Here is a 27454-nt window from a genome sequence, read left to right as displayed (position 1 = left end):
AGTTAGAAAACATAATTGAAAAAAATCTTACTTGTTATAACAATAATAAAAATTTTTAAATAAATAGGAATAAACTTAAGTAGAGAAATAAAATAAAGCAAACTATAAAATTGTGCTGAGAAAAATAAATTAGTACCATAAGCCAGAATGTTATCCACCAAATATAACCAGCTCATGCTCCTGAAATGGCAAAGATATTACTCCTCTCTCAAATGCCTCTGAAATTTAATTCAATTCAAAGGGCCCATAAAAAATAAAACCACAAAGAACCAGAAGAAAATAGAGCTATGTTCCCATGAGGGAACTTCTGTGTTCCCATGAGGGAAAGATGAACACATCAAAAGAAGAAATGGGCAAAAGACACAATGACCATTCTTGTTGCAGCATCCCTCCCAGAGAAGCTGCTTCATCCATAGCGTCTGGACAGAAGAAGCCCCTGCCCTGGTCCCTGCTGGCCGGCCAGGAGTTACGGTCTCACAAGAGCAAAGCCAACTGACCACCAGCTGCTGTGACACAGAGACGGCCTTCACAGATTGGGCACCTGCACTGACAGGTCATTTGTAGTAGGGGCCGAACTATGTGACATAGCAAGCTAAAGCCAGGGCAGGGGGATGAAGTGTCACAGGAGAGCAAGGAGCCCTGAGAGGAGTCAGGAAAAGGGAAAATCCAGTATGCAAAGCAAAGCAGGAGAGCAGGAGGGCAGAGTGAAGCCCACCTCCAGTTCTGATCTCTGGGAGGCCTGACTGCTCTTACATAGAAACCAGAGTGCCTGTGATATGTCCAAGAAAGGTTTCAGCTCATGAAGCCACGGCCCAGCCCAAAGCAGATGCGGGCAAGCAACTGACAAAAAGGATTAAAAGAGCAGAATTAAACCTGTGGAAAAAATGCTCACATGTATGAGTTATCTAAGAAGTACAAGTGAAGGCACTTGGCTTTTCCAGGCATCAAGCTGGCAGAGGTAAACAGCAAAGAGAGCGCACAGCGATGTGCGGGAGTGTAAACAGACACAAATTTTCTAGCTTCTGTAAGTTTTAAAATGTTATCTCCTAAGAACCAGTACTTAATACTTTTAAGCATTTATTCATAGGAAATAATTTTTAAGAAAATAATAATATTTATGAGAAAAAAATTAATGTGCACAAGAAAATTACTTAAGGAGTGCTATTTATAAGAACACAAAAGAAACAACTCAAAGATTACTTAAATCAGCACCTCACAAACATCATTTATCACTTTCATGACTACACATGTCTGAACCACATGTTCTGACTGACTTAATATTATTCTTTAAGTCAGCTCATGATTTTTACTTAACCTATTCTTTCAACAAGTTTTTCGTGAGAGCCTACTACATGCCAGGAATTGTTCCAGGGGCTGCAGACTAGACAAAAGCCCTGCCTTCTGAAGCTTATGTTGTAGTGGAGAGAAACATACAGCATCTTAGTGACGTGAGTAACAAAGCCAGCAAGAGTACTACAAGCTCTGGGGGAAAGGAGTTAGAACTTCTAGAGACAGCAGCCAGGTAAAGGCTCACTAGAAAGGACACTGCAGAGGCTGCTGTAGGGGAGCTGGCCAGGGGACTCCCTAGGGATAAGCATTCCTGGAAGATGGAATAGCAAGGGCAGAGACCCTGAGATGGAAGCAGGCCTGGTCCATTCAACGAAGGGCAGAGAGGCCAAGGGAGTAAAGCAGAGCAGGAGTGGGAGGAGATACGGTCGCAGAGGTGGGGGCACAGACAACAGGCAGAGCCAGCGGGACTGGTGGTGAGTCATGGTGAGGCCTCTGGCTGTTACTCAGAGATGGAAGGCCCACACAGACTGAGAAGAGACAGAGGTGGGACACTAGTTAAACAGAACTTGAAGTAAAGCATGGGGACCTGGATCCCTTGGGTGGTGGAGGCACTGGGAGTAGTAAAGGAGCTGAATGATGAATATATTTTGAAGGCAGAGATGATGAGCCTGCTGAGGAGCTGGATATTAGAGACCTCATGAAGTCACCTCAGAAGTGGGGTGCCGAGGACTCCCAACTTCTAGCGGCCCTCCAGAGCCACTAACTGTGGAATGCTGGTTGGGCATGCTAGTTAAAACACTATAATACATATTAGAATATGTGACTATTAAAACATGCATATTTTTCCATTTCCTACATTTATCTCATATATCACCAATTGTGTCTGCACCAGACTTCGGGAAGCACTCATAAACTTGACACATTATATGCAAATATGCGCACATGCACACACACACACAGTCACTGAAGATGCATGTATATATACCAAAAGGGCAATAGTGCCAATTTCTTGGTGGTGGAGTAACAGATTATTTTCTTCTTTGTGCTTTTCAAAATGTCTTCAATGAATATATGCTTCTATAATCAGATTCCTTTTTAGGTGGTTAGATTTTTTTTTTTTTAACATACATGCAAGTCTTGTTCAAATCAAATTTTTGCCCTGGTTTGACCTGATGTTATGTAGAAAGATAGCCATGAGCTGCCAGGGTAGGGGAAGATAAAGTTCAAGGGAAAAACTGCCCAGGTGGGGGTCCCCCGTGAGGACAACACAGGCTTTGCAGGGAGACAACTTCCTCACCTACCAGGACCAGGCCAAACTGGTTCCAACCTGATCCCAGCATGGGGCACAATCAAACAAGACTAAGGTCTGCCCAAACCAGACCCCACCATGGGAAAGGACATGCGCACTGAGGCTGATGGCTACACAGGTGGACCCAACCTGTCAATCAAATAACCCCACCTTGTCAATCAAAGAGGTGCCTCCTAGCCAGGATGCAATATACAGGCCTCCCACCTACAGATCGAGGCCTTTCTCCACCTTGACTCTGGCACGCTTCTCCCTGGGAGTGCATTCAAATAAAACTTTCACCCTGCTTCACTATTGTGTCTCTGCCTTTCAATTCTTTGTGGCAGCGGGACAAAAACCAAGGAGAACAAACTCAACCTGTAACAGTAAGGCTGCTAACTACACATCCAGAAGGAGAGAATGAAACTAAGATAGAGACCTCCAAAGCGGGTGTGAGGAATTATGCTCAGAAACTAAAAGAGAATCCCAGAGATGGGTGACATGGAGAGCATATATAACCTTAAAACACGAGGGCATGGCACACCACACACAAAAATCAAGCTCCAGAGAGTAGAAGACAGAGAGAAAGCAAATGTGAGATGCTCTTCAATCAGCCATGAGTATCTGGGCTTGCTGGACCATGGCCAGCTCTCCGCCGAGACCTCACTGCTTTGAGGTAAACAAGTCTTCCCAAAAGATGCCGATACCGTGATGCCACGTTTTAATAAACTGCTCAAGTGCTTCTACATAAAAGTCATATAAAACATCACCCAGATAAAATAAACATAGGTTTGCCTACACGGAGCTTGAAAGACACAAGAGCAAACTCAATAAAAGTCAGGGTAGGCACTAAAAGAAACTGGTTATGCATCCCCTCTCCAACCTAATAGTGTAATTTTCCTAGGTAACTAGGATGAAGTGAAGTTTTTAGGTCAAACCACTCAGGCAATCAAGAAGTGACTGTTCTTAACGCTTCACTATTAACTGGCAGAAGACCATAAAAACGTACTTATTAAATGACATGCATGTTAGGAAAGAGTATAAAACCTAAATATGATTTATTCCCACTAGGATGTTTAAACATTTTAACAGTAAGGTATGAACAAAAGGCCACATGGTGGAAGCTGCTCGGGCTGAGAGTGGGGGTGGGGGAATTGATAAGGGCCTGGCTATAGCTGTTTGAGTTTTTTTTTAACATAAGAATAAGACAAATGTAAAGGAAAGATATAACGGGCTTAGGTGACGTCCGGGGAAGACTGTGAACCCTGTAGTACTCAGCCAATGAGGAACCAGGGGAGGGACTCGCGCACTAGGAGATAAATTATTGGCGCCAAACTCCCCAGGTGTGCCTGCCCACCAGATACCCGATCTTGCAAGACCGTCATTAAAGCCTCGCTCTGCTGTTCTCTTTGTCTCTGTGTCCACTTACTGAATTTGGACCAGTGAGTGTACTTCTCACAATGCAGACTAAACTCTAAAAGCATTCTGGTCAACTCTAACCTTGCTTAGGAACTAGGATGCCTCTCTTCTAACCTAAGTCAGATCAATCTGCTTTATGAATGTGTTACTAGGTAAGGGAGAGTCACCTTGGGGATGAATGACAGAAGACTGCTCTAAATGTAGGCTGTGTACAGACAGAGCCATCCAGTCTCTCATAAAGGGCACGATTATGGTTTTAGGTTGTCTCATTTATCTAATGAGTCATATGGCTCAACCAGTTAATCGTATCATGCCGTCTGACAAAGCTCACACCTGAATTCACCTTGCAGCCCCAAGCAGGGCTTTTAGTTTCTAAAACAACCTGCCAGTAGTACTAGACTTTTAGCTTGGGTTTCATGTAGAGCTATGGCTCCATCTGTGATTGAGAAACATTAAGTATAAAAAATTACATAAAGGTCAGCATCATCTTACCACTTTACAAGTGAAAGCACGTGGGTTTCCTGAAAAGGAAACCATTGGACCCTTTCTCCTCTCCTCTCTTCAAAAGCACTTTTGTGATTACATCTAAATATCATTACTCAGTAAACATGTCCTGTCTTCTTTTTAAAAAAAGCTAAATGGGGGGCGGAGCCAATATGGTGGCGTGAGTAGGACAGTGGGAATCTCCTCCCAAAAACATATATACTTTTGAAAATACAACAAACACAACTAGCCCTAAAAGAGAGACCAGAAGACGCAGGACAGTGACCAGACTGCAGCTACACCAGCGAGAACCCAGCGACTGGTGAAAGGGGTAAGATACAAGCCCCGGCCCGGCGGGACCCGAGCGCCCTTCCCCCCAGCTCCCGGCGGGAGAAGAATAGGCAGAGCGGGAAAGAGACGGAGCACAGAGCTGCTGAACACCCAGCCCGAGCCACCCCCACCAGAGCACAGACACAGTGCGTGGGCAGAGGGCCCTCGATACTGGGGGAACAGGGAGTAAGACCTCTGAGCGGGTGCCGAAGCTGATGCCCCTGTGACAAAGAAAAGCTGGGGCTTTTTGAAAGTCTTAAAGGGACAGGGACTTAACAGCTTGACGGAAACAACCCAGGTCACAGTACAGCACCTGGAAATTACAGGGAAAACCGGGTGCACTAACCCCCTGGGCAACAGCTCTGACACCCCTCACGGAGGTAAACAGTCAAGCAGCACCCCCCATCCATTACCCCACCGGGCGCTGCGAAAGCAGAGAAGCAGCCTGAGACAAATTCGGCCCACAGAAAGGGAAATTTCTCCCTTCCGGCCGGGCAAGACACAAAGACCCATTCTATACGCAATTACCCAACACAAGCCACTAGGGGTCGCAGTTGTCCCAGTAAAGAAAGGCCAGTAGAAAGTGAAAATTTTGGCCCTCCCAGCTGACAGTCAATATCATCTGTCAACATGAAAAGGCAAAAAAATATGATCCAGACAAGACTAACCCAGACAGCTTCGGCATCTGCTACATCTTCCCCTGAGAAGGAATCTGGGGAGATAGATTTAGCCAGTCTTCCTGAAAAAGAATTCAAAACAAAAGTCATAACCATGCTGATGGACTTGCAGAGAAATATGCAAGAACTAAGGAAGGAGAATTCAGAAATAAAACAAGCTCAGGAAGGACTTCAAAACAGAATGGACGAGATGCATGAGACCATTAATGGACTAGAAAACTGAGAACAGGAACGCAGAGAAGCTGATGCAGAGAGATAAAAGGATCTCCAGGAATGAAAGAATTTTAAGAGAGCTGAGTGACCAAACGAAAAGGAACAATATAAGAATTATAGGTATTCCAGAAGAAGTAGAGAGAGAAAAGGGGATAGAAAATGTCTTTGAAGAAATAATTGCTGAAAACTTCCCCAAACTAGGGGAAGAAATGGCCTCTCAGACCACAGAGGTACACAGAACTCCCATGACAAGGGATCCAAGGAGGGCAACACCAAGACACATAATAATTAAAATGGCAAAGATCAAAGACAAGGACAAAGTATTACAGGCAGCCAGAGAGAAAAAAAAGTTTACCTAGAAGGAAAACCCATCAGGCTATCAACAGACTTCTCAACAGAAACCCTACAGGCCAGAAGAGAATGGCATGATATACTTAATGCAATTAAACACAAGGGCCTCGAACCAAGACTACTGTATCTAGCACGAATATCATTTAAATATGAAGGAGGGATTAAACAATTCCCAGACAAGCAAAAGTTGAGGGAATTTGCCTCACACAAACCACCTCTACAGGGCATCCTACAGGGACTGCTCTAGATGGGAGCACTCCTAAAAAGAGCACACAACAAAACACCCAACATATGAAGAAGGGAGGAGGAGGACTAAGAAGGGAGAGAAATGAAGAATCATCAGACTGTGTTTATAACAGCTCAACAAGCGATTTAAGTTAGACAGTAAGATAGTAAAGAAGCTAAACCTAAACCTTTGGTAACCACAAACTTAAAGCCTGCAATGGCAATAAATTCATACCTTTCAATAATCACCCTAAATGTAAATGGACTGAATGCACCAATCAAAAGACACAGAGTAATAGAATGGATAAAAAAGCAAGATCCATCCATATGCTGCTTACAAGAGACTCACCTCAAACCCAAAGATGCGCACAGACTTAAAGTCAAGGGATGGAAAAAGATATTTCAAGCAAACAACAGAGAGAAGAAAGCAGGTGTTGCAATTCTGGTATCAGACAAAACAGACTTCAAAATAAAGAAAGTAACAAAAGACAAAGAAGGACATTACATAATGATAAAGGGCTCAGTCCATCAAGAGGATATAACCATTATAAATATATATGCACCCAATACAGGAGCACCAACATACCTGAAAAAAATATTAACAGAACTAAAGGAGGAAATAGAATGCAATGCATTCATTCTAGGAGACTTCAACACACCACTCACTCCAAAGGACAGATCCACCAGACAGAAAATAAGTAAGGACACAGAGGCACTGAACAACACACTAGAACAGATGGACCTAATAGACATCTACAGAACTCTACATCCAAAAGCAACAGGATACACATTCTTCTCAAGTGCACATGGAACATTCTCCAGAATAGACCACATACTAGGACACAAAAAGAGCCTCAGTAAATTCCAAAAGATTGAAACCCTACCAACCAACTTTTCAGACCACAAAGGCATTAAACTAGAAATAAACTGTTCAAAGAAAGCAAAAAGGCTCACAAACACATGGAGGCTAAACAACACGCTCCTAAATAATCAATGTATCAATGACCAAATCAAAATGGAGATCCAGCAATATATGGAAACAAATGACAACAACAACACTAAGCCCCAACTTCTGTGGGACACAGCAAAAGCAGTCTTAAGAGGAAAGTATATAGCAATCCAAGCATATTTAAAAAAGGAAGAGCAATCCCAAATGAACGGTCGAATGTCACAACTATCGAAATTGGAAAAAGAAGAACAAATGAGGCCTAAGGTCAGCAGAAGGAGGGACATAATAAAGATCAGAGAAGAAATAAATAAAATTGAGAAGAATAAAACAATAGCAAAAATCAATGAAACCAAGAGCTGGTTCTTCGAGAAAATAAACAAAAAAGATAAGCCTCTAGCCAGACTTATTAAGAGGAAAAGAGAGTCAACACAAATCAACAGTATCAGAAACGAGAAAGGAAAAATCACGACGGACCCCGCAGAAATACAAAGAATTATTAGAGACTACTATGAAAACCTATATGCTAACAAGCTGGGAAACCTAGGAGAAATGGACAACTTCCTAGAAAAATACAACCTTCCAAGAGTGACACAGAAAGAAACAGAAAACCTAAACAGACCAATTACCAGCAACGAAATTGAAGCGGTAATCAAAAAACTACCAAAGAACAAAATCCCCGGGCCAGATGGATTTACCTCGGAATTTTATCAGACATACAGGGAAGACATAATACCCATTCTCCTTAAAGTTTTCCAAGAAATAGAAGAGGAGAGGATACTCCCAAACTCATTCTATGAAGCTAACATCACCCTAATACCAAAACCAGGCAAAGACACCACCAAAAAAGAAAACTACAGACCAATATCCCTGATGAACGTAGACGCAAAAATACTCAAAAAAATTTTAGCAAACCGAATTCAAAAATACATCAAAACCATCGTACACCATGACCAAGTGGGATTCATCCCAGGGATGCAAGGATGGCACAACTTTCGAAAGTCCATCAATATCATCCACCACATCAACAAAAAGAAAGACAAAAACCACATGATCATCTCCATAGATGCTGAAAAAGCATTTGACAAAGTTCAACATCCATTCATGATAAAAACTCTCAGCAAAATGGGAATAGAGGGCAAGTACCTCAACATAATAAAGGCCATTTATGAAAAACCCACAGCCAACATTATATTGAACAGCGAGAAGCTGAAAGCATTTCCGCTGAGATCGGGAACTAGACAGGGATGTCCACTCTCTCCACTGTTATTTAACATAGTACTGGAGGTCCTAGCCACGGCAATCAGACAAACAAAAAAATACAAGGAATTCAGATTGGCAAAGAAGAAGTTAAACTGTCACTATTCGCAGATGACATGATACTGTACATAAAAAACCCTAAAGACTCCACCCCAGAACTACTAGAACTGATATCGGAATACAGCAAAGTTGCAGGATACAAAATCAACACACAGAAATCTGTGGCTTTCCTATATACCAACAATGAACCAACAGAAAGAGAAATCAGGAAAACAACTCCATTCACAATTGCATCAAAAAATATAAAATACCTAGGAATAAACCTAACCAAAGAAGTGAAAGACTTATATTCTGAAAACTATAAGTCACTCTTAAAAGAAATTAAAGGGGACACTAACAGATGTAAACTCATCCCATGCTCATGGCTAGGAAGAATTAATATCGTCAAAATGGCCATCCTGCCCAAAGCAATATACAGATTTGATGCAATCCCTATGAAACTACCAGCAACATTCTTCAATGAACTGGAACAAATAATTCAAAAATTCATATGGAACCACCAAAGACCCCGAATAGCCAAAGCAATCCTGAGAAAGAAGAATAAAGTAGGGGGGATCTCACTCCCCAACTTCAAGCTCTATTATAAAGCCATAGTAATCAAGATAATTTGGTACTGGCACAAGAACAGAGCCACAGACCAATGGAACAGACTAGACAATCCAGACATTAACCCAGACATATATGGTCAATTAATATTTGATAAAGGAGCCATGGACATACAATGGCGAAATGACAGTCTCTTCAACAGATGGTGCTGGCAAAGCTGGACAGCTACATGTAGGAGAATGAATCTGGACCATTGTCTAACCCCATATACAAAAGTAAACTCAAAATGGATCAAAGACCTGAATGTAAGTCACGAAACCATTAAACTCGTGGAAGAAAACATAGGCAAAAACCTCTTAGACATAAACATGAGTGACCTCTTCTTGAACATATCTCCCCGGGCAAGGAAAACAACAGCAAAAATGAACAAGTGGGACTATATTAAGCTGAAAAGCTTCTGTACAGCAAAAGACACCATCAACAGAACAAAAAGGAACCCTACAGTATGGGAGAATATATTTGAAAATGACACATCCGATAAAGGCTTGACATCCAGAATATATAAAGAGCTCACACGCCTCAACAAACAAAAAACAAATAACCCAATTAAAAAATGGGCAAAGGAACTGAACAGACGGTTCTCCAAAAAAGAAATACAGATGGCCAACAGACACATGAAAAGATGCTCCACATCGCTAATTATCAGAGAAATGCAAATTAAAACTACAATGAGGTATCACCTCACACCAGTAAGGATGGCTGCCATCCAAAAGACAAACAACAACAAATGTTGGCGAGGCTGTGGAGAAAGGGGAACCCTCCTACACTGCTGGTGGGAATGTAAACTTGTTCAACCATTGTGGAAAGCAGTATGGAGGTACATCAAAATGCTCAAAATAGACATACCATTTGACCCAGGAATTTCACTCCTAGGAATTTACCCTAAGAATGCAGCAATCAAGTATGAGAAAGACCAATGTACCCCTATGTTTATCGCAGCACTATTTACAATAGCCAAGAATTGGAAGCAACCTAAATGTCCATCGATAGATGAATGGATAAAGAAGATGTGGTACATATACACAATGGAATACTACTCAGCCATAAGAAATGGGCAAATCCAACCATTTGCAGCAACATGGATGGAGCTGGAGGGTATTATGCTCAGTGAAACAAGCCAAGCAGAGAAAGAGAAATACCAAATGATTTCACTCATCTGTGGAATATAAGAACAAAGGAAAAACTGAAGGAACAAAACAGCAACAGAATCACAGAACTCAAGAATGGACTAACAGGTACCAAAGGGAAAGGGACTGGGGAGGATGGGTGGGTAGGGAGGGATAAGGGGGGGCAGAAAAAGAGGGGTATTAAGATTAGCATCCATAGCGGGGTGGGAGAAAGGGGAGGGCTGTACAACACAGAGAAGACAAGTAGTGATTCTACAACAGTTTGCTACGCTGATGGACAGTGACTGTAAAGGAGTATATAGGGGGGACCTGGTATAGGGGAGAGCCTAGTAAACAAAGTATTCATCATGTACGTGTAGATTAATGATTAAAAAAAAAAAAAAAGCAGTTCCTATGTGATGACCTCCAATGAGTTCTACACAATATAAAGGGCATATAAAAGTGTAGGCAAAGGGTCTGTTTGTGTTTATACAGAGGATCAAAGCCTAATTTGGCTACCCCGAAAATGAACTAAGATACGATATGAAAAAGAACTTCCAACATCAGCACTCTCGGGAAGACTCATGACAGAAGATGATCAGAAAAAAAAAAAAAAAAACTCCAACAAAGATCCACGCACTGCCACAGGTGTAGATGCACTCATCCCACCAGTTCCTGGACTTGCCATGGGAATGATGAAGGAGATATCTAAGCTGGCCTGTGCATACAGTAAAACAACAAATTGGACTGGATCTATACTGTTGGAACTCAACCAAGAATAAGGAGAAGTGCAAATTGTAGCACTCCAAAATCTTACAACCACAGACTATTTATTGTTAAAAGAATATATGGGATATTAACAGCCCCCAGGAATGGGTTGTTCTAATTTATCTGAATTCTCTCAGACTGTTTAAGTTCAGTTGGACAATATCCACCATATCATAGATAAGTTTTCACAAATGCCTAAGGTGCCTAACTGGTTTTCTTGGTTTCACTGGAGATGGCTGATAATTACAGGTATGCTTTGGTTAGGTAACTATATTCCTATTATGTTAATGTGTGTGCACAATTTAATTAGTAGTTTAAAACCTATCCATGCTGAAGTTACTCTACAAGAAGATATGTCAAAGCAATAATCAATCTTCCCAGGTTTTCTTCTGCCTGCTACTTCTATAGCTTTTCTTCTTCCTACCTAATCACAACCTTTAAATAGAACTCGTGCCACATGTCGAATTTACCGAGTATCATAATTCTTCCAAGTGGTAAAGACACCTCAAGACAAATGCTGGGCATAGAAGCCACAGGGCATAAATATGCAAAGAAGTAAAAAGCTAACCTTTTCAAACAATAAGGCTTCTCTCTCACTTACCAACTTAACATTTCCCTGTATGGCCCCGGAAGATGACTGGTTAGCCAGAGACGGGTAAGATTCCTCAAGGGAGGAACAACCTAAGACAGGCACAGTCGCAGGGGGCCATCTGGTGAGAAAATGGGGAGCAGCAGAGGTGAGGCTTAGAACCTCCCCCCTCATGTTCTGAGAGAAATCTTCTGCATACATGGATGTTTATTGCCCTCGTCTAGCTCGGATTAACACATAGTCTACAGGCACACACCTGATCATCTACATTTGCTCTCTTACAACACTAAACTCTGTTTTCTACCTTTATCTCGTATCTACCTACCACTTCAGCATTTTATTAAAAATAATAATAATAGAGAAATGTATCCACATATAAATCAAGTTTAAAAATCAAATGAATATTCATATTTGAACTGACTGTTTATAGTTCTTAATGCATGAACAAAACCGAAGGCTTCTGTGATGACTGCCCTTGCACTGTTCACCATGTAACTTGTTCACTATGTAGGAATTTGTTCTCCATGTAAGAATTTGTTCGTTATGCGTCGGAAGATTGGAGACTGACGAGGATTGGGCTTGGGGTGGATTAATGATTGTGCATTGAGTATTGACCCCCCTATACAGAGATTTATTGTTGTTAACAACTATTTGATCAGTAAATGTGAGAGATGCCCTCACAAAAAAATATATATATATATAAACACACTTCCAATTGTGAAATAGATAAGTAACCGGGATGTAATGTATGGCATGGGGAATATGGTCAAAATGTTGTAACAACTTGGTATGGTGATGGCTGGTACCTGGAATTGTCATGTATATGGATGTTGAATCGCTGTGTTGTACACCTGAAACTAATGTAATGTAATACTGTTGTCAACTACCCTTCAATAAAAAAAAATAAAAATAAAAAAAAGGCTAAATGGAGTTGGGAAAACGTATTTAAGCACAGGCAAACCAAAGCTCAACTTCTGATAAATGACAGTGCTCAATAAAACAAACAGAAGCCTTCAGCGGCTGACAATTTCACTTAACTGCATTTCAAAAACGTACCAGGCTCTTTCTCAGTAATCTCAACAGGTCTCCACATATTCTGCAAATTGACCCAGAGGAAATGGGGTTATCATACAAATGGAAATGGCAGCGGCAAAACCAACTGTAACACAAACAAAAGGGAGGGGGCCTTGAAAAGGAAACTGAACTTTGAAACGCTGCTTCCTGCACTCGGCCCCTCAGAGGCAGCTCCCTGCTGGTCCTCTTTAACCAGAAGGAGCATGAACCCATGGCCCCCCAACCAGAGAGCACCACTTACAGGTGTTCTGACCCAGCAGTTCCGCTGTTCCAGGCAGCATTATTTTATCAGCGCAAAAACAGAAAGACATCCTAGTCCAACACCTCTTCTCCATTGATCTTCCACACAGAAATCTAACTGTACTTCTAAACGAAAATATTTTCTTAAACGTGAGAGAGGAAGAAGACAGAAACGCTTCCCTTTTAAAAGAGCCTCTGTCCAAGAGCAAATTCCCCCAGCTGTTCTAGACTCGCCCGCGCACTCTCCCCACCAAAGCTCCCGGAGTTTGCTTTTCCTCAAACCACTCCTGGCCCTTGTGCGGGGTTGGGGGCGGGGCTCTGTTTGCTTCAGCAAAGCCAAGGGAGTGATAACCACAGAGGACACCCACTCTGGGGAGGAATACTTCTACCTACAGAAGCAGGAACCAGGATTGCTCCCCCAGAGAAATCAAGTCTCCTAAGATTTTGCAGCTCCCACAGTTCTAGAACACACAGCTCACCACGGGCTTCAACCCCTGTAAGTCAGCTTGGCCCTGGGCTCAAGGCCCAGAGGGGCGAGCAGGTGACCCCCAGGTGTCCTGCTCACACAGTAAGCCTCGAGCTTGGCTGCAGCTCTCCCGGAGCAGTGATGGCACAGCTGGCCCCACGTGGTGGTTACCTCCCACGCGGCCTCTGGCAGTGGCCTGGCAGGCGGCATGGTTACTGAGCAGCACCCTGTGGCTACATTACCCACGTCATTCACAGACGCCGAGCCATCATTCCATAAAACCCTTCTCCCGCCCCCCACACTCACATTAAGGCAGGAACAAAACACTGGTTGAGCTTAGCCGGAAGTCACCACCCCACAGGCCCTGGAGGAACGTAACTGCCAGGTGAGTAAGCCGGAAGGGCTTGGTGGACCTACCCTCACACTGACAGGGTCCCACCACCTCACGCTGAGCAGCCAGGCCTCGTGCCCCACTCACCGCTGAGCCACAGGCTGGGGGGGAGAGAAGGGAGGAGAGGAGGCCAGGTCAAAATGTCTCCAGACACTGCCAAACACGGTGGCCTCCCAGGTGCGGCCTGGGCAGCAGGTCTACGTCTTGCTAGTGCTAAATGAAGGAAATGGGCTTGTCAGTGTGCCCAAGCTGGGGTAAACATGTCAGTGGGATCCTGATGGGCTGGACTTAATGTCTCCCCACTGCAGTTCAAAGCACTCAGACAAAACGATAGTGACTGTGTATTAAGCATGGTCAATGTTCCAGGCACTGTTCTGAGACTTTTATAGGCATTAGAACACTTAATCTTCATACCAGCCCCACAAAGTAGGTATTATTAGTAAGTCCACTTGACAGATGGGGAAAGTGAGGCACGGTGAGGGGCTCGGCAAAGCAGGGATGTGACCCAAGCATTGCCACCCTGCGAACGGCTGCTTACTGGGCCACCCTGGGTCAGGTGCGTGGTGCCCAAGCGCCAGGGCAGGCTCCCAGAGGCTCAGGCATGGAGGCTCATGGGGAAGATATTCGGGAAGGGCAGGATATGTATGCAAGTCAGGAGAGCTGAATTTCTGTCTCAGTTTCATCCTTAACTGTGAGGTCTGGGGCAGCTCAGGATATTCATTCACCTGCACAACCGTGTGTGCGTGTGTGTGTGTCTGGGGACCAGATGATCACCCCTCAACCTCTAAAATTCTAAAACAGTCTGCTATACCTGGTAAGGTTATTAGAATGCTCTGTGCTATTAAAAGCATACTAAAACAAGAACCTAAGAAGGGGATAGGAAGCAGAAGGGTTGTGATTCCTGCTGGATAGAAAGCCAGTTCACAACCTCCCCGGCCGGCAGTGACAGTGCTCACCAAAGGCAGCTGGGCCGTCTTCACACTAGCTGGCTGCTCGGCAAGCTGACCCGTATGTGGGCCTGCAGGTGCAAGTGCCATGTGCACGGCAGCTGGGAAAGGACGGGGAATGTGGTATGTGTGCTCAGTGACGATAGCTGCTGGAGCAGCCCTGCAGTGCTGGGGATGCCGAGGGGCGCTCAGCACCACCCCTGTGAGCTCCCAGCAAAGCAGCTCCACTTGAAACCAGCTTACAAAACCGAGAGTTCTCTGCAATACTTCCTTATTTTTAACAATGTCTGTCTATCTCAACACAGAGTTTTAAAGCCCACTAGCCTGGAGGAGCCCACGCACATGAATTCACTCGTACTTGCCATGAGCAGAATGCCCTGGGATCCTGCGCAGAAATGGAGAGAGGAAGGGCAGGCCTTGTTTGAACAGGGGAAGAGGAAGGATGGCGGGTGGACAGGCTCTGCTGGGGCACACCCAGCCAGCTGGTATCGACCAGCCATGCCTGCACAACTCAACTGAGGCAGACAGATAGAATGCTCTGAGCTTCTCAAGAGGGCCTCTTTGTCTGCTGCTGACAGGAAATGAACCTCTCTCAGGATGGCTCAGAAGACACAGGGCAGGATGAGTCCTCTATGCTGAGCCATACCCCCGGAAGAGAAGCCCTGTGTGCCTCAGGACAAAAGGGAACTGTGAATGTACAAGCAGACGCTAGCAAACTGTCCTTCCTTTAACTGAAACCTACTCTATTTGTAAGCTGCATGGTCAGGACCATGGGAGGTGAAGAGCTGACAAGAAACCCTGCGTACAGTCTCAGGAGCAGAAAGGTCGTAGAGGGTCCCTCTTCTGCTGTTTCCAAAGCCAGCCATCAGCTGGCATCCACCAACCTCCCATTTCAGCCAGTATTTCAAATGTCTTAGAAGCCTAGGAAGGAGAAGTCCCCATAGTCCGCTGTTGGGGACACAGTGAGAGCGGAGGCTGACTGAGGACCACTCCAGCGAGCCCTGAGCCAGCAGTCAGGAGCCCCCCTGCACCCGGTGTGAATCCCCTAGGCCCGAGGCAGCTCACGGCCACAGTTCCCAGAGCTGACAGGTCTTTTTATAACTCCCTGTGTTGCAGACACTGCTTAGTCTGGGAGAGGTGGTTTATTTCTGACATAAAAATGCTCCCACCAGGAGTTTAAGTGGAAAAATCTTTTTTGATTCTCTTCACACCAATTTGGATGTTTTCTTTAGTTTTAAGATGCATTAGATCTCACAGAAATTTTACAGGTTTACTAATATACTAACCATTAATATTGAGTCAGTGAGAGCTCTTCAGCAGGTTTTAGACATAAATATGTGTCCGGGAACAAGCACTCTGACTATGGAAAGCCTGGTGTCATGTTACAGGACAGAAGCCTCCCTTTGGCCAGAACATGTGAAGCAGGCATGGATTTCTCATGAGCAGAGACCCATAAACTTTCTTGTTATTCTAACTTTAAAAAGGAGATATTGAGTTTCCCTGTTGTTTTTCCATGGTTAATGTACCACTCCAGACAACTGTGTCTCTCTGCTTTGGTTAATAAAACAAGGCCATCAGAAGGATTATAGGGACCATCATTGAAAGTTATCATTCAAGACAGACAAGTTCCTGCAAGAGGAATTAATGCACCATACCTAAGAATCTGAGCAAGACCGACAGACATTATTGTACCAACGGGGAAAAAATTAAAATAAAGTAGTGTAAGAGGCATTAGGAAATTCCTTCTCCCTGGAAAGATACCCACAGAGAACTCTATTCTTTCTCCTCTTCTAAGAAGAGCTTTGAACTTCAGCTCTCAAGCCTCACCAAGCACCCCAAACCAAAGGGCACCAACACAGGTACAAAGCATAGAGAAGTAGAAAAGGCCAAGGATGCAGTGCTGTCCCACTGCTGATCTGAGCTTTATGCTTAATGGAGATAAAAAGAAACATATGGTGAAAATAGGTGCGTGGACTTCCGTGACGATGAGGATGGAGATGGCATCTCCTGCGCCATGTGAAGCACTTCACAACTGCTGCCTTGATCCCAACCCTGGTAACACCTCTTGGAAGTGGGAATCACTGCAACCATTTCACAAAGGACAGAAGGACATTTTTTGCCCAAGGTAATACTGTCAGGAAATGGCCAGGCTGGGCCATGAAGACAAGTCCTCTGATAAAGAAACAGGTTTGTGACCCTCTACTTGAGTCTGCCCACTGCAGAGCTCATGTTCTAAAAGAGGTCCAGCAGCTCGCTGGGTGAGATTACAAATTTTCAAGTAATTATGGGGAGACTTGTAATAATACCCTTTAAATCACATAAATTATCCATAATTATCTAGGAATGGTAGCTTCCCAGGGAAAAACTACAAGAGTTCTGGCAATTATTCTTCAAATACGAAGATACAATAGAAAGTAAAGAAAGGTCCCCTTGGTCCCCTGAGAGTTCTCAACGGGGTGGAATCTCCTGCAGGTTGGTCTCTCCCCTATTCTTTTTCATGCAGTTCTAAATAATTTGAAGTAGAAACACTTAAATCACCCATCAGATACTTGAAAACTATACCGATGACTCCTTGGGGAATCTAACACCTTTCCTCTCTCCAATTCGAGGCCTTAGACGTAAATGGCTGAGTGTGCTCTCTCGGCTGAGTGTACTGACGACCTCCCTCCTAGTCACTGCACTTACAGCTCTTAGCATCCAGTGCCCTCAAACCAAACCACATTGAGTTTGAACCACTTCCACTGAAAATCTAAATAGAACACATGCGATGTGTTTGCACAACTTAACCATGACCCTACTTCACCTTAAATTGGATGGACTGCTTCCCATGGGAAAATAAATTTATTACTCAGAAAGACAGAAGCACAAAATAAGGGAAACTGTTCACTAGCAAGGCTCCTCTGCAACAGAAGATTTTAATCAGAAGAGAAATAGAGCAGTCAAATTCCAGAATAATCTAGTCTGCACAGAATTTATTTGGCGTATAAAGAAAATGATGTAGTTCCAGGCTTAGGATCTGAAACAACTGCCCCATACAAAACTGTTACAATGACCAGTTCATTCCAAATCAGTGGGAAAGGCTTTGCACTCAAATCTAGGAATGTACAACCATGGATGGCTCACAGCATGTCACATGAGTTCATAAAGTAGTCTAGATTTTCTAAAATCTTGTTAAGTAGAATAAATTTTTAACTTGAGGGTCAGTTTGTTCTAAAGGATAAAAAATCATGAGGTAGAAATACAATATTTAGTAAATAAAGTATTTCTTCAAAATTAAATAGCATATTCCACTATTACCATTCTGATTCCAGATTATATTACTCATAGAAGCTTAGCACATCCATATGGATATGATCTTGAAGAGGACAGGGACAGAAAAGGCTGTCTGTCACATCAGCAGTGAGCTAGAGGAATTTCACAATTTCCTGGACAGGTGGCCCTGGGCTTTCGGCAGTCGCACCATCCCACTGACCACCGACATGGTCCCGGAGTTAGTGACGTATGCAGCTCCCCTCAGTCATCACGTGCAGGGCACAGGACAGGGTTCAGACGGCACCTGCAAACGGAGAGTTCTCTGGAGCCACATCAAGCCCCTCGGTCATGCCAGGTACAGGTGTGGTTGCTTGGCCCTTTGTGTCCCCCCGCCCTTGCAAACCAAGATGAAGGTTTGCAAGTCTCCTACTACATCAGTTAGGGAATGACACAGGAGAGAACCTCAAATGAATCAATCTGTGACTTAGGCTAAGAATTTGATGGGAGAGAATACCAAAATGATTGTTCTAAATACAATAACCATATATAAGTGGGATCTTTTATATCTCTGTTGGTCAATAGTACAGATAATTGAATGCAACTGTAATAATCTCAACTCATACTGATACCCTTGACTGAAGTCAGCAGGGTGAGTCCGAAACAAAGCATCCCCCAGGCTGAGAGGAGTGGCACCCCTCACTGAGACAGGATGCACTATAACTCAAGGCAGTCTGCCAGCTCTCAAGCTGCCCGTGGTACTAAAGGAATAGGAAAAGGAGATTTTCAGATCCTCATGACCAGAAAATATTCTCACTAAGCCATTCAATGCACGGACTGACCATCCCCGTTGGAATACAGATGCTCCGGCACTGTGGCGATCAAGAAGGTGAAGGCAAATCATTCCCTGGAGAGACACTGAGGGTCCCTTGCGAAGCCTCGCCTTAAGGTTCAAAGGCACAAGCAGGTCCTTCAACCAGAATGCCAACATTTAAAAGAGGATTGGGACAATGAATATCCTTGCGGGTTTTGTTGAAGAAAAACAAAGGAACAGAAAGAGGGACAGGACAGAGAAGTTTCTAACCCCCTGGAGGGATACATTTTCCTTGTAAAGGCACAGACAGTTCAAAAGTTCTGCTGCCTCTGCAGGAAAACTTCAGACAGGGAAGCCCCTACTGTTTCTGGGAGGCTGCACGCCTAACAGAGCCGGTGTCAGACTGCTGACGCCGTAAGGAAGAAATGCCCACATCGGTACACTGACCAGAAGGAACAATCAACTTTAAAACATTCTGCGGCAGCCCAGATTTAGAACTGCACAAAAAATAAAAGATGACCTCTGCCTTCCAGGAAGGGTACAGGCTCTGCTCTAACTCTGCTTCTCTCTCACTGCAAATGACGAGGGAAATAACCAGGCCAGGGCCTGAGAGTTCTGGAAAAACCCTCACTACTGCCTAACCCCACTCCATCTTTAAAGATGAGATCAGCTCAGAAATGCTCCGTGTATGGCCCGAGTCACAGAGCTAACATGAAGTGCTAGAAAACTTCAGGCTCCAGATGGCCAACGCCAGACTTCTCCAGCTCCAAGGGCCGACAGGATCCATACACTAGATAACTAAGAAGCACGAGAGAATGCCAGACTTTGGGCCTCCCGATCCGAGTTTCACTTCAGTTGCCATGGCTCATATTCTGCTTTCATGTGAGAAACAAGGGCACTCTGAAAAGGGATGGAGAAGTTGCAACCCTCAGTCACTTACTTCAGCCAACAGAAGGAAAATTACCATCTCCTACCATCTTTGCGCTCACCTCCCGGGAGAGGTGCATTTGGGGTTTCAAAAAAAAGTATTTCATATCAGTCAACTCAGACTGAACAAGGGTAATGGTGGATGTTGCTTCCATGGATGAACAACGCAAAAAGTCAAGCTGTGTAAGCAGTCCAAGAAAGACAGAACAAGAATGGAACACGCTGCCTCTACCACTTGCCCCCCATCTTTTCACAGGGCAAGCAACGAGCACTGCTCTACATTCCAGAGTTGTTCTGCCAGCTCCAATTCCAGTCTCCTCACTGCTTTCCTGTTTGCTCCTGCAGAGAAGATCCTGCTGGTCACAAAAACTACTGTAAGCAGCCAGAACTAGTATGATTTCGTAGAGTCAAGTAATGGGTTTCTAGAGTTAGAAACATACCTTGTGAATTATTTAATCTGGTCTCATTTTCCAGATGAGTAAATGAAGGATTCAGAGAGAGGTGACGAATTCAGCCAGAGACAGAACCAGGGCCAGAGCCCGCGTCTCCTGACTCCCAGCAAACACTGCAGACGCCCACCCACCCCAGAAAGGTCTGGAAGCAGCCCCAGACTCAGCAGAGTCACACTAGCCCTAGAGGTACAAAGGCCACAGCAACAGAGCAACTTAACATCTGTCATCAGTGGCTCCAGAGGCTCAGAAAGACAGCACGTGGCCTGGAAAAGCAGTTAAGACACACGAGAAGCTTTGATATTCAGGGAAAGGCAAAGCTCTGTGATGCCTCAAACAAGTCAGGAAGCAGGGGCAGGGAGGGCTGTGGAAGGCAGGCAGGAGGAGAAATGTGCCATCAGGGGAGCAGCACCAGAGCACGGCGAGGGGAGGTGGGGTTGCGCTGGGAGGAAAGGCCCCTGCATCCTGTCACTCCCTCCGCGGGGACAGCTCCTCTCCAGGCTCCTTTGGGAGGTACATCCATTTCAGTGCTCCTCAAGCCGGTATGCAGCCCGGCAAACTGCCTTAAGATATGTCCTCACAGCACTGGCCACCACACGAGAACTACTGCCCTGCACCAGCCAGCCCTAGGTGGGCGTCGGCACTCACACACACAGGCAGAGACCCACCCGTGGAATGCAACCCATTCCTGCAGATGGGAGGGACCGGCCTCCTGCTGGAGCTGCCCCTCCCATGGCTGGGTGGCCCTGAGACCTCCCAGGAAGGCCTGGGTGGCAGCTGCAGAGAGGACCGGCTCTACAAGGCGAGGCGGCCGAGCGGGCAGGAAATCACAGCCAGGAGCAGCAGCTGCCCGGGGCTCCGGTGCGAGGGCTGCAAGCTCTCAGGGGGGCGCTGCTGGAGATCGCCTTTGGTGTGTGGGCAGTGGTGGTGCCTGTGTTGCTCAACCTAAATATCCCAGTAAAATGTTTTGTTAGTAAAAATGTTTTCTCCTTCTGAAAAAAAAAATGTTTTCTCCTTCTAAAAAAGAATTACTTTCAAAGGACTGAGCTCTGAAATCTGTACTCCTTACCAAGTGAGGAGCCCGAGAGACCAGTAAATTCACCGGGACAACCCGGGCTATAGCCCAGAAGGCAGGGCCAAGGGCTAGGCAGTTTATCGTTACATTAAAATGACGTGACTGACTTTCTCTGGCTGTGTTTCAGGTGGGTGCTTTTTGGGTCCCTCATTTTTAAGCTTCAGAAAATGCTCGGCTATGCAATTTCCATGGTGAATTCAGTCATAACCAAGGAGGGGACACACCGGCTTCTCAAGGTCACAGTGCCAGGAGAGGCGAGGCCAAGCCCGCCTTGCTCTGTGGGGTGCTCCGTGGGGTGCTCCTCACCACCTGCTCAGCTGATGGCCCAGCCCCACCCTCAACTCAACTCCCGAAGCAGCACTCACACATCTGGCATTTATAGCAGAGGGAATATCGTCAATAATACAGTATCTGCATATGGTAACAGGTGGCAGCCACACTTATTGTGGGGAGCATTTGTGACATATATAATTGTTGAATCACTATGTTACTGAAACCAGTGTAACACTGTAGTCAACATATTATAAGTCAGTAACAGTAAATTAAATAGGTATTGATCTACTCACTGCAAAGCTCATGCACGGTAAATATCTGAGACACCCCCCACTTTGGAACTAGCAAGAGGTGTCAAATCTTGATCAATAGAATCTCCACTCACACTGCAACTGGAAAGAGGGTCTACCACAGAGGTAACTCCCATGACACACGGCCACCCACTGGCCCAGTCACAGCAAATCCACATTCCTCTTCCCAACCACAGCCTTCTGAAGCCATGGGGGTCCTGGATATCTTTAGGTAAACTGTTTCAATTCAGAAAACATCCTTGTGGGTCCGAAACAGTAGGCCCCCTACAGGGACTCACCGGCGCCTGCTGTATGGGCGGTCCTGAGCCTTCTGATTTGTGAGCTTCAGAGATAGTTTTAACTATCTCTTTGTTTATCTTTTAGCAGCAAAACACTAAAGAAATACAAATGTTTCCCTATCATCCGTCACCTAAAAATGCAGTCTTGTCCTGGGAAAGCCAGACTAAAATGTCCACACGTGATAGATGTGTTCCCCTACTCAACATGATTTAGATAAAGAGCTTAAGAAACCAGGATCAATGAATACTGAGAAGAGAAAGCAGCACTGCAAACCTCTCCCACGCAGCCCAGCGGCAGGCCCTCCCCCGCCCCCAGGGATCACAGCCTCCAGCTAGAATGTTCACTCCCCAAGTCTTCTCCAGGTGGCACCTCCTTTCCTAGTCCTTTGGTGCCACAGGCAGCTTGAGAGCTGGCAGAATGCCTCGAGTCATAGCGCATCCTGCCTCAGGGAGGGTGCCACTCCTCCCAGCCTGGGGGATCATCCCGCTGACTCCGGGCTCATCCCGCTGACTCCAGTCAAGGGTATCAGTCACCCTTATAAGGTTTTCATTACATTTCCGTCTCAGAAGTCAACACAGCATCCCTCACCTTGATGATTAGCCTCATTACTCCCTTGTCTGATCTTCTTAAGTAGTTAGAAAGGGAAGAGGCATTAGTCAAAGAGATGATGGCTAGAGCAAGGTAGGGGGAAGGAAGAAGGAAGGTGGTCACCATCTCCACCCAACAGACAAAAGGTCTTTCAGCCCAGTCCCCTTGTTTTTCAGGTGAGCAAACCAAGGGGTGAGACAAGAAGAAGTGACTCCCCCCAGTCCTCACAGCCCCCAGCAGGGCTGGGCTAGTGGAGACCTGCGGGGCTTCACTTCTCAGGGCTTCCCTGCTGGAAGGCAGGGCCTCCAGGAAGCACCAGCTGAGTCAACAGAAGGGAGTGGCTCAGAAGGAACACTGAGCACAGAAACCATGCGGCCCTCTGCCTCATGAGCACAGGTTGCGGGCACCCCAGGAGCACTCAGGAGTCAATGGGGCAAATGGCCTTCACGAAGAGGGTGAGGTCCAGGGACACTGACTGCCAGCCAGCCACACTGCTTGTTTCTCCAGAGCACAAATCCTTCCCTCCACCTAAACCCGTTCGGAGCAATAAGCAGCCCTTCAACAATGCATTAAGAAAAACAAACGTTAAAAAACCCCTCGGAGCAATAAGCAGCCCTTCAACAATGCATTAAGAAAAACAAACGTTAAAAAACCCCTGAGTGCTTTGCAGTCTACCAGCACTTTCACCTGCAGTGTTTTGTTTCACCCACACAACGTCCCATTTTCCAAGTAAAGAAACTGAGGACCAGGAAGCCCTGCCCAGCTCACAGCAGGGAAGCAGCAAGGCTGGAAGTCCAGCCCGGATGTTCCCTCCACATTCAGTGCCCTCTCCCTACACTACCTCCACCCCACGCTCCTCAGGACAAGCCAAACACAACAGTGGACCAAAGGGGTGCCTGAGCCACACCCTCAGGCCAGCTAAACAAGGATGAAGCTCCTCGCTGGATCCCAGCACAGGCTCTGCCTCCCCAGAACTCCAGGAGTGAGCATTTCTGGGGCAGGTTCGGACCAGGCGCCTGCTAGGGGAGCCCCCAAGCCTCGCTGCCCTGCTGAGAGCTGGCCTGCATGCGTGGCCTGCGACAGCGTGGCTAGAGCCAGGCCAACCAAGTGCATTTGGCTCTGGGAGACGCCCCCCAGCTGTGCAAGCAGGTCCCCTCCAAGGGAGCCCCCAACAGTCCAAACTCCCTGCATAGCTGGGGGAGGAGCCCAGGGAGTTTAGCAGATGTGCTGGAACTTTCCACACCACATTTGTACTTGTGCACCATGAAGGCAGTTTAAAATTAGCTCCCAAGGAGCTGCACAGAGCATGCCTCCTGAGGATACACTAGTAACCACCAGGAGTTCCTTCTAGGAAATGGGACTCAAGGGCCTTCAATTTGAAGTTTTACCATCAGCACATATCTCCTTTTGTTTTTGAAAAGGAGCTCAAAACTAAATGTAAATGCTGTCGGGGTTACAGACTGCTGTGCAGGGTCATAGAGGCAGACAGAGAAACTGGCAGTAGATGAAGTAAACTCATAACAAAAGAAAATTATTTTAAACAAAAGCTTTAACAATACTGAACTTGTGCACCTTTATAAAGAAAGAGGGGTAGACAGCATTAATTTTCCCTTCACAGTAACAGGAGAAATGGAACAATTTTTGCAAGAGCAAAACTTAGTACTTTCTCTATGCAAGGCATTGTCACATGGTTTATCTCATTTAACCTCCTCAAAAACCATGGAAGAGAGAGATTAGCCACAATTACAGTCCAGCTGCACAGCTACTTAAGGACAGAGCAGGCCAAGATGAACTAGAGATTAACCCTGTAGGAGCGGCCACTGTGGCCGGGCAGAGGGCAATCCACGCCTACAGGAAGAGCGGCCCAGCTCTGACGACCAGGGCAGATTCCTAGAGTGGCTCACAGCCTCATGTGGGCAGAGCTCGTCTCCATAGTCAGAGTGGAACCAGTGTGCTGTGGATGGGACGTGAGTGTGTAAGGCTGTCTTCAGGAAGTACTGACAGATTGGCCCTCATCCACCCACTTTTCTCTCACAGGCTACACTTGGGAGGCAGCTGATGGGGAGGGGACCCACGGGCACAGGGCACTGCCTGGAAGCTGCCGCAAAGCCCCTGCCATGCTGAGAGCACGGGCACAACCGTGATGCCAGGCTTGGCCCACTGTCTCTCACATGCCTGCTGTGAGGAGGAACACGTTAAACGTGGTCACAGCCAAACTTCACCCTGTACTGAATGAGCCCTTAATGATGCAGGAGAAATTTGGCTAGGTGCTCCCCATGCGCTGTGCCCCAGCCAATCTCACGCCCCCACCCTCATCACCATCCCCATTTGCCATACGGAGAAACTGAGGTTCAAGAGAGGCTAAGGAAAGAACTGGAGTTCAAACTGTGAGAAGCAGAGGTAAAACCTGTAACTCTAAAGCCAGGCTCCCAGCCTGTTTGCCTCTCACAAAAAGTTTTTCACAGACCTTTTGTTCAAGCATTCTCTTTGTCCTTTATCATTAAAGCTATGAAACAAAATGCCCAATTAGCTAACTTTTATACTGATGGACTACTTGAGACAAATGACATGGCAAAATACTAGATATAGGAACTTAAAATTATGAGCCTAAGATCTCCAGTAGAGGCAAAAAGTCCCGGTCTCCCCAGCACACGCACAAGCACACAGGGTGAAGTCAGTTCTCTGTCCCCCCAGGGCATTCAAGCTCCAGGCACTCCCAGGCTCCTGGCATCACATCCTTAAACCCAAGCATCTCGAGAGTGGACAGAGTGGACGTCTCAGAAACACACTGGACTCCTTCCTTCCTATTGCTGACCTTCCTTCCTGTCCCGTGCACGTCTGCCTGCTAAATATGAAAAGAGACACCAGCCCAGGGAGGAACTGTGGAGCTGAAATGCCCTCAGGTCCCAGAAAAACTCCCAGTGCCTTTTTCTGTAGGTAACTGGCTAGCCCTTCAACCCCAGTGCCCAATTCTAAGACAAGTCCTGTGTCTATACCAGCAGCATGGCCAACTTTCCTTTAGAGAAGTGACACCCCAAATTAAGAATGGTGGCCTTAGGCGGCAGTCAGATTGCATCCTCCTAGATGTCCACATTCAGAAGGGTGACCTTGCAGCACCCAGACAGAGTTCCACAAAAGCTGGCAGGAAGCACCCTCCAGGCTGGGGCACCACCGTGTGTTACCACCTCAGGGAGCAGCGCCTCCACTGAGGGAGGAATCTCATCGCCCAAGCCTCACAGATATACCCTCTCCACCTTCTTCATCCTCACTTAGGAAACAGTATCTACGAATTCTCATTCCCCCAGGTTTCTAAGACTTCCTTACAATGTTTTTCATCAGGAATAAAAAAACCCAAGGGGTTTTTTGTAACTACAATCTCACACAACCCAGCCTGCCTAGGACCAATGTAACCGAAGGACAGTTACCTCTGCAGCCAAGGGTCTGCCCATGACGCTGGCGGGAACACAAAGAGCATTCCACCGTCCCATCTGCTTATCAAACCTTCATCTGCGGGGGCCTTCCAGCGCACTGCTCCAGCTGCGGTGGCCATGAGCACCAAGGGCCGCGCTCTGCCTCCACAGGGACATGCTCCCGAAGGCCATTAAGTCCCAGTGGCTGAGGGGTAAGAACTTGAAAGAAGTTGAAGGAATACTTCCCCCTCTGCCCAGCCTCTCCTCTCAACAGGCAGCTTCCCTCCAAGCGATCTGCTTTCAAAAATCCAGACCCTGTGAAGTCACACATGACTTCACAGACCTTACTTAACTCTTTAGAAGCCAGACAGCAAGCTGGAGGCAGGGAGAAAGGGCTGATGCCTATGGGGGAAAGACAAGTTTGTCCAACATTGTTTAAAGAAGAAAGAGAAAAAAAAGTAATTGCAGCATTGTTTTTCTTGAAGAGCGTTTTGGATAGTTTTTTAAGTACTGTTTGTAAAGACAGTACTTAACCATCATTTCCTCCAGCAGGCACATTCCATCCCTAGAGGAATGACGGAAGTAGGCGACCAAATAGATCCGATTCGTGTATATCACATACAGTTCAGCTGCATTCACTCCACAACCTTAGGTGATTTGTGTTTTTCTGTTTCCATGTCTACTTTTATTTCCCGGCTGTGAAAGAATGCGCTTGTCCTGTTGTTCAAATCCAGCTTCAGACAACCAGAGCAGACAGGCGACACTCACTCACAGCTGTTGGACACAGGCAGCGGCTGCTGTCCCTGCAGCTGAGACCTGGGACCCCAGGAGTCGGGCCGTGTGGCAGGACAGCCGCCAGACCACACCAGTGGATGACTGAGCCGCCTCCATGCCACGGCTGGGAGGGAGCCGCTCTCACTTCCTTTATCGTGCCCTTGCTTTTTTTCTTTGGGCTCCTGCTATTATTGGGAGATGGGAATTATAAGGCTCCGAAGGTAAAATACCTACAAATTACTTTATAAACAGAAGTAGATAAAACTGCATACTCCCAAAGAAAATGTAATACATGCCCTGTTGGGAATGCCTGGGTTCACCCAGAAAATGACCCTTACTGTCCAGCAATTTCACTGCTAAGTACAGACCTAAAGAAAACTCTCCCATATGTGCACAAGAAGCCACAAGTCAAATGTTCACTGCCATGCCATTCTTGATAACAAAAATACAGAACAGCCAAAATGTTCATAGGTAGGAAAATGGAAGAACAAGTTAGAACATATATTCACATAATAAACACTCTCCAGCAAATAAATGAATGAATCAGGGCTTTACAAATCAATTACAATGAGTTTGAGT

The 27454-nt window shown here is 45.8% G+C and overlaps 1 protein-coding gene across 6 annotated transcripts in view; it reads right to left on the bottom strand.

Annotated features, from left to right (window-relative positions):
• Nucleotides 1-27454, bottom strand: part of PSD3 (pleckstrin and Sec7 domain containing 3) — a 476158-nt gene that overhangs the window by 305897 nt on the left and 142807 nt on the right. The window contains exon 1 of one of the 6 annotated variants that reach the window (XM_057505255.1): nt 26117-26345. The exons of the other annotated variants lie outside the window; for them this stretch is intronic. Coding sequence (XP_057361238.1) covers nt 26117-26241 — 125 coding nt within the window. The 5' untranslated portion in view covers nt 26242-26345. Of the gene's footprint in view, nt 1-26116; nt 26346-27454 lie in introns of those variants that run through there. 6 annotated transcript variants of the gene reach the window in all.

Source organism: Manis pentadactyla, chromosome 7 (genome assembly GCF_030020395.1).
Source record: "Manis pentadactyla isolate mManPen7 chromosome 7, mManPen7.hap1, whole genome shotgun sequence".
In the NCBI taxonomy this organism is placed as follows: domain Eukaryota; kingdom Metazoa; phylum Chordata; class Mammalia; order Pholidota; family Manidae; genus Manis; species Manis pentadactyla.
This window is presented reverse-complemented; position numbering and strand designations above follow the sequence as displayed.